This window comes from Sinocyclocheilus anshuiensis, unplaced genomic scaffold, assembly GCF_001515605.1.
Source record: "Sinocyclocheilus anshuiensis isolate Anshui unplaced genomic scaffold, SAMN03320099.WGS_v1.1 scaffold4, whole genome shotgun sequence".
Classification (NCBI taxonomy): Eukaryota; Metazoa; Chordata; class Actinopteri; order Cypriniformes; family Cyprinidae; genus Sinocyclocheilus; species Sinocyclocheilus anshuiensis.
In genome coordinates, this window is record NW_015554075.1 from 1704176 (window position 1) to 1712814 (window position 8639).

The 8639-nt window shown below is 37.2% G+C and overlaps 1 protein-coding gene across 1 annotated transcript in view; it reads left to right on the forward strand.

The window, feature by feature from the left end:
- Positions 1-8639, forward strand: part of LOC107668926 (hippocampus abundant transcript 1 protein-like) — a gene marked incomplete at its 5' end in the record, with an annotated part of 19234 nt that overhangs the window by 2742 nt on the left and 7853 nt on the right. The window contains 2 exons of the mRNA XM_016460979.1: positions 5260-5322; positions 7466-7593. Coding sequence (XP_016316465.1) covers positions 5260-5322; positions 7466-7593 — 191 coding nt within the window. The remainder of the gene's footprint in view (positions 1-5259; positions 5323-7465; positions 7594-8639) is intronic.

Below are 8639 nucleotides of genomic sequence, written 5' to 3' on the forward strand. Positions count from 1 at the left end.
ACACACACACACACCATCTAAAATTTGGGGTCAGTAATATTTTTTTTAAAGAAGTGTCTTATTCTCATCAAGGCTGCATTATATTTGATCAAAAATACAGTAAAACAGTTATTGTGAATTATATTATTATATTATTTTATATATTTAAAATGTAATTTATTCCTGTGATATATCCATTTAATCCATTGTGCTGATTTAGTGTACAAGAAATATTCCTTATTATTATCAGTGTTGATAGTTGTGCTGATTAATGTTTGTGCAAACCATGATACCCTTTTCAAGATTCTTCGATGAAAAAAAAAAGTAATAAATAAATAGTAATATAAGTCTTTTGTAGCATTATAAATGTCTTAACTGCATTGCAAACTTACTGACCTGGTAGTGTAAATATTAGGGGTGGGAATCACCAGAGGCCTCACGATACGATATTATCACGATACTTGTGACACGATACTTGTGTCACGAAATTATGTCCCCAAAGGAAAACTTTGACAACATCTGTTTTAACTAAAAAGAAACATTTCTCATTTTGTTTATCTCACTTCAGGATATTAAATATCAATATATTTATTTTATTCACTTCTATGTAACAGAATCAGATACAAGTTGTTGTTTTTTTTTTAGTTTTTTTTTTTTTTACTAATTATCCAAATAATGTATATTCCTACAAAGCTATTATTATCAGAGCAAATGAGCACCGGAACAAGCAGGCCTATGCTGCATAGAAATTTCCTGTCAGCGCGTTATTTGAGCGGACTTTGCTTTTCCGATGAGCATGAGCGGTACACGAGCGGAACGTACATTCATAGATCGGAATATTAAGTGGAGCGTCAAACCGCGCAGTGACGAGGAGAGTTAAACATGCGCGCTGAACACTGCCGGGCGGGCCTGACGCGGCGTGCCATGTATATTATTATTATTATTATTATTATTATTATTATTATTATTATTATTATAAGTAGCCTATATTTTCGGTGCATCCCTACTTGCATCCCCTCCTTGTTTACAAATCCGAAGTAAGTCCATACATCCAATTTAAACGCGGATGGGGCTTTCCTGATAAATTTCCGTGATGCCGCCCTCTTTATTTTACTAACTTACTGCATGCTGAAGGTGACCCAGCTGACCTCACCAGAAAAAAACTCAACACCACAATCTAGTGGATTGTAAAGAAATTGATTTTATTATTCTACCAAATATATAATAAAAAGTATAATAAAAGATCGATACTTGGCGTCCGTGTATCGACACAGTATTGCCGTGGAAAATATCGCGATACTATGCTGTATCGATTTTTTTCCCCCCACCCCTAGTTGTTTCTAGGTATGTACAGTGCAGTGTATCTGTTACCATATCAGTATCTGCAAATATTGGCATTTTCTGCTGAATTAACCACTGTTTGTTCTGTTGTTAACTCAGCAGAATAAACACAGAAACATATAGATTTATAATATGAGCCTTGATATTATTTATCAGCCACAGCATACAAAAGTCTGAGAACAAATTTGAAATCTGCTTTTCTTGTATTTAATCTTTTGAAATAGGATTTTGAAATATTTAAAATTGTCACTGATTTAATAAAAATGTGAACATGTTATGCTTCTTATTTGTAATGGAAATTGTGTTCAAATAGAAAAGTAATGTAACATCATAATTATAATTTAATGTATTTTCACTAGAGATAAGTTTTTTAGGTTTAATCACTGGCTATTGGTAGTGGCTGAAATTTAAATAGACCCTAGTTGCTTAATGTCTTGAATATGAATAAATTGACCCTTTTTTGTCCCTTCATTGTCCTCATTTCCTAATGTGGGAGAAGGATTTGCATTAGTTGGTGCAGTTGAGCCAGAAAGTCGCCTCCGTGCTCTGGCCTTTTATTTGATTAGTAGCCTCTGATACTGAAGCACTAATGAGCCTAACAAACCCTTCCAGCTGAAAGCCACACTGACAAGTCTTATGTCTCAGCGAGAGGCACAGTTTTGCTGTTTCAGACAGTGCAATCGAGCTCTGCTTCGGCGCACCCTAAAATCTGAGTGCCATATCAAACTAACACAGCAGGTGAAATGCTTTGTTTTCATCTCCCAACAGAGCGACGGAACAGTCTGTTCACAGCATTCATTCTGACATTTAGAGTGGGGAAAAGTACCATTACATTTCAGTACAATTCAAAATCGCCCATCATTTCTTAAATGAGAAAAGAACAATTGAAATGTTAAGCAAAAGTGAAGAAACAATAAATTCCAATTTCTTAGATCTGGTTCACATGCTCTTTATTAGAGCCCGACCGATATGTTTTTTTTTGGGGCCGATACCGATATTGGGGAGTAAAAAAAGGCAGATATCGATATATCGGCCAATATTCTTTGTGTATATTATAGTACAGTACCAGTCAAAAGTTTGGACACTTTCCCATTTGTGTGTTCAAACATTTGACTGGTACTATATATAGAATACAGTATATACATAAACAGAATATATATACATGAACACATTTTTTGCAATGATCACTCAAATGTGGTGATGAAACACTTATAATGACGTGACAGAGATAGGTAATGGAGACCGGGCATTTAACAAATTAACAAACTTTATTATCCAAAATGAGTCTGACATCAGTGCACTGAACAGTAAAGTTGAAGTTTATTCAACTTTAATTCAATTTAATTCCATTCAACTTTATTCCGTTTATTTCACTTCGGAACATTCATTCATGGATTTGCGCTACTGTCTTCACACACAGAGGAAACTTACTAGAGAAGTGTGAAGTGTGACATAATATACCTCTGTAAATAAATACAATATAAATTAATGTCTCGTGCACTTTAATGCCCTTTGAATGTAACATGTACGTTCCCTTGGAACTGGAATCATGGCGGAATTTCATGTGAAGTCCACTTCGCAGGGCACTTACGGTCGAATAGGACCACACTTGAATGCTGCTGCCTGAACAAGAGACCTCCTTACTGAAGTGTAAGTGTTGACTGGTGTCACTATCTCGCGAACGGATCTCTGGATCTCCACCAAATTCGGGGGATTCCTTCAGCTCGAGGAGCCCTATCGAACGCCACGCTCCGCGTGTTGGTAGCCCCCCGGGATCGCTTGATCGGTCGGCGCCGGACCGTGAATTTAACCACCCGTAACTCCCGAACCCTGGGGGTTATCGATGCGGCAGTGGTCTCATTCAAAAGCGGGCCTCTAGACGTACAATCAATTCGTGTTCGAGAGTGTTCCTCGAGCTGAAGGGATTCCCCTGAAATTGGTGCGGATTCGCTGCGCCGTTACGGATAATATGGCCGTTCAAAGTTTCAATGATTTTCCATAGACTTAAGCTTTAAAGTGCTTCATCCAGGTCGCCAGTAGCAAACAATGGAGCGCGCTCTGCTGGACATACTAAATAATTACACCATTTCAAGCATTTTATCTGCGTTATATGTTCTGTAAAAAAAAAAATGTATATCGGCGGCATATTCGCCGATACCGATATATCGGTGACAGGCTCATATCGGCCGATAATATCGGATTCGGCAAAACAATATATCGGTCGGGCTCTACTCTTTATTACTCATTTCAGTTTAATTTTTTTTTGGTGCATTGTGCAATCCGTGCATTGTGCAATCCGTGCATTGTGGGTTTGTTAGACTGTTTACATTTCCATGCTTATTTTATGAATCTGACCTATAGACAAGCAGAATCATTTTTGCAGGACAATACATAAGTCATTTACAACAGACCAACAACATTGAATTACCAATAACCAGTTGGTTTTCTGTTATAGCTGTGCAGTTATAGAAAATAACTGATAAATGCCTTTTTTAGCCTAGCAGAATCAAGAATTGACCATGCTGCTGTATAAGTAAAGCTTAATGTTCCCTGTTAGACTTTTGACCTCTTGGAACTGAAGACTTTGTCTTTGAATTGTATACAGGTCAATTGAGTTGTCTCCCAATCATAAAAGAACAGATCTCTTTTGTACACTTATGTAACATTTGTAAAACATTGACATTGTTGTATACAGTGAGTTTAATGATTAATCCAGCTGTGGGAATCTGCTCCAGTTAGAGGCCTGCACCTGCTATCAACAGCAATGACGGTACTTGTGCTCGGCCTCAAATAGAAAGCAGTTCACCTCTTAGAATGCACAAGTAACATTGCTGTTTTAATACAGCCTTGTCTTGTACTTTATTATAGGTTGGTCATTTCATTGCACAGTCAAAACAACATGTTTTGTACTTGATGTGGTTATTTTGTTACCTTCACAAAGAAAAGCAGCAATAACAAATGACACTCATCATTTACCTAGAAAAACAAATAACCTTTTGTATATGCAGCAAACTTAGCTTGTGGACAGCTTGGGTATTTGACACGGACATTACAGATTACAGACGTTTTTCTACCCTATTAATAATTTTTAATGTGGAAATGGATTATGTTGTATGGTTTCAGCTGTTTGATGATGTTATTTAACATGTAAGCATTTTAAGTAGAGATACAGAAATTTATTTATCCATTTATTATTTTTGTATTCTGTTTAATCAAACTTGTTTATTGTTGCCAAGTGCAATCAAAATGTTTAATGCATGAAGTAAAGTAAAATATTAGGCACGTTTTCTACAGTTGTATACTACATAAACACATTTATTGATATTTTGACATGTTGTAATCATATTGTAATTATGTGCACTGATATAACAATACATAATTAATAAACAAAGTCAGTTTTTAAATGTTTCATTGAAATCGGAAGTTTACATAAGAGCTTATTAAAGCATCTGTGCCTCTTGTACTCGTGAGAGAAAGATGAATCTTGAAATTAGTCTAAAAGTGCATTAAAATCATTGTAAGTTTCATGATGTTGCATACTTTTATATTGTGAGCAAAGTCTGTGTAAATATATTGTGATGAATCACCCAATCCTTATTGTTAGCCAGTAGCAGTGCTTCTTTGATGAGTTCTGACAGAGTAAAGCTAGTGAATAATTACCAGTTCATGGTTATTTTGTAGCCAACAGATTATCAGTTTACAGCAGGGGTGCCCAACCCTGCTCCTGGCGATCGACTGTCCTGCAAAGTTTAGTTCCAACTCTAATAAAAGACACCTGCCTTTAATTTTTAAGTGATCCTGAAGACCCTAATTAGTTGCTTCAGGTGTGTTTGATTAGGGTTGGAGCTGAACTTTGCAGGACAGTCGATCGCCAGGAGCAGGGTTGGGCACCCCTGGTTTACAGCATACATTTATGGTCAATCTGTGTTTTCGTTTCAGGTGTTACATCAGACATTCCCCCAGCACACATTCCTGATGAACGGACTTATTCATGGTGTCAAGGTAGGACATTGACTCCAGCTGTTCACTTTTACTCATGCTTTTTCCTCTTCTCCCTTTCTGATGTAAGAAGAGATAAGTCATCAGAATCAGAATCTTTATTGTCATTATACAAAAAGTACAACGAAATTATGTGCAATCCTATTTCAGTGCAAAAATAAGGTTTACAATTAAAACAAATACTTAAATAAATAAAATACCAATGTGTATATATGTAAAAAAAAAAAGTATATACTTTAAGCAACAATATTTACATGTCCATCACAGTTGCAGTGGTTTTTGAATACACCACTGTGAATAATTCAAAAACTGCTGCAACTGTGATGGATATGTAAATATTGCTGCTTAAAGCGATAGTTCACCCAAAAATGAAAATTTGATGTTTATCTGCTTACCCCCAGGGCATCCAAGATGTAGGTGACTTTGTTTCTTCAGTAGAACACATTTGATGATTTTTAAGTCCAACCGTTGCAGTCAATCAGTCTTATAATGCATGGCAATGGTAACAAAGTCTATGAGTGTAAAAAAAACATGCACAGACAAATCCAAATTAAACCCTGCGGCTCGTGACGACACATTGATGTCCTAACACATGAAACGATCGGTTTGTGCCAGAAACCGAACAGTATTTATATAATTTTTTACTTCTAATACACCACTATGTCCAACTGCTTTGAGCATGCGCACGACTTCCGGTGCATGAGGCGTGTACGCGCTCAGGAGCCGCAGGGTTTAATTTGAATTTGTCTGTGCATGTTTTTTTACTCTCATAGACTTTGTTACCATTGCCATGCATTATAAGACTGATGGACTCCAACGGTTGGACTTAAAAATCATCAAATGTGTTCTACTGAAGAAACAAAGTCACCTACATGTTGGATGCCCTGGGGGTATTTTTGGGTGAACTATCCCTTTAAAGCATATATATTTTTTATTCTTTTATGATTGAAGTCATGATTGAAGTTCGCTGCTCTTTCGGTTGCCATGTTTGTTCATGATAAGCCCTGGTCACGCAGTGTTACCCCTAAATATGGTGAAGTGGGTACTAGAGCCCGACCGATATGGGTTTTTTGGGGCCGATACCGATATTAGCGGGCCTCGAGACATACACTTGATTTGCGTTTGAGAGGGTTCCTTGAGTTGAAGAGATCCCCCGAATTTGGTGCGGATTCGCCGCGCCGTTACGGAGATATGGCCGTTCAAAGTTTCAGTGGTTTTCCATTGACTTAAGCTTTAAAGCGTTTCATCCAGGTCGCCAGTAGCAAACAATGGAGCGCGCTCTGCTGAACAAACTAAGTAATTACACCATTTCAAGCATTTTATCTGCGTCATATGTTCTGTAAACAAAAATTGAATATCGGCGGCGTAAAGGCGGCATATTCACCGATACCGATATATCGGTGACAGGCTCATATCGGCCGTTAATATCGGCTAAACGATATATCGGTCGGGCTCTAATTCAAACTGAAGATTCCAATAGCGGGCATTTTTCCAGTGAACCATCTCTATTTATTTTTGTAGTCGTATAGAAATTTATTAGCTGTGTCTCATTGTTCCAGTTGGCAAGCCCAGTTCCCAGAGTGTCACAGAAAACTATATAATCCTGTTTTTATTAAAGAAAGATATAAAAGCCATACTAAGCCACAATGGCAGTAGTGGATTTCGTTTATGTGAGCATCTCATGCCGATAATATCGGCAAAACGATATATCGGTCGGGCTCTAGTGGGTACATAATGTACCATTTTTAAACCTGACCGATAAACAAGATTCCGTGATCAGCCTAATTCAATTCAAGTTTATTTGTATAGCGCTTTTCACGATGCAAATCGTTGCAAAGCAACTTTACAGCAAATTAAGTTTCTACAATATTTAGTGGTAGCTTATCAGTGGTGACTGTCAGTTAATGTACATATGGCAGAAATGTACGGAAAAATCAATTAAAGACGCAATCAAACAGACGATGAACACTATTAACAGCAATTATTATATGATGCAATCAAATTTATAGCAAAATTTACCCTGACCCAAGTGTTACTGTCAAACATCAAGTTTATCACATCCTGACAAGCTCTGGTCATGTCATTCAGATATTTTCGTAACTTTGAAGTAAATGTGTCATTTAAGGGAGTCTTTGTATTCACTCAGGGCCTGCTGTCTTTTCTGAGTGCTCCACTAATCGGTGCTCTGTCAGATGTGTGGGGCCGGAAGTCCTTCCTGCTGCTCACGGTGTTCTTTACCTGCGCTCCCATCCCTCTCATGAAGATCAGCCCATGGTACGTCTCTTACATGAAGACCAATGCAGACAGGCAAAGACTCAAGAATCACACACTATATAGACTTCACATTGATCGCACATAAAAAACCTAGATCACCTACACCTTAACATTACAAATGCTTGTTTTCTTGACTCCCATTTAGGGATAATATGTTGCAGCACTATAGGCAACATAGCCATGATGCTTCTGCGGATATTAGTATTGGTTTAGTAAGTTAATTTCACAAAAATCATCAAGAAATGTTGTATATTTAAATTTAAATAAAAATTAAATGGAAAAATATTATTTTGAATAAAGAAAATTAAGGAATTTTGACACCCATTTAAAAAAAAAAAAGTATTCTAATTAATGTAATGTGTAACTCAGTATGTATTCTTTATTATGTTGATAAAATGTGTCATTGTGTCTGGGTAGAATAATAAACACACACACACACACATATATATACTAGGGATGCACCGATACTGGTATCGGGCCCGATACTGGTCTCCTGTACTCGTTAAAATGCCCCGATACCACACAGCATGTGATGAGCGCCATATTCAAACAAAGAAACACCAACAACAGACAGCAGAATGGAGTTAAGGATGTCAACTACGAAGTATATGTATGCAATGAATATAATGTTAAACATTCAGTATTAACGCCTGTATAGCTGATATGCACGAGCTGATAAACAAAGCACGCTGGGTGGATTGAGCACGCGGCGGTGCAGATGCGCGAGCTTGTCGAGTGAATATATCTTTCTCACAGACATCACTGGAAAGTTTGTAGTTCGGTCGGATATGTCAAAAACAAGTAAGTAAAACAATGCACAAGTTACTTAACGGTAGGGAGAGAGAGAGAGAGCGCGCAATTCTGTTGTGTGATCTTTGATGTTCACTCACTTAGCACATGCATCATTTGGATTAAAACTAAATCGTAAAAAAGACCATTTATAGGGGCATTCACTATAAACATCATTTATTTTCAACCTTAGGCATACACGACTTTCTGGCGAAAGTGAAACTAACAGCCTGTGTGAAATGCGCTAGGCTGTACTA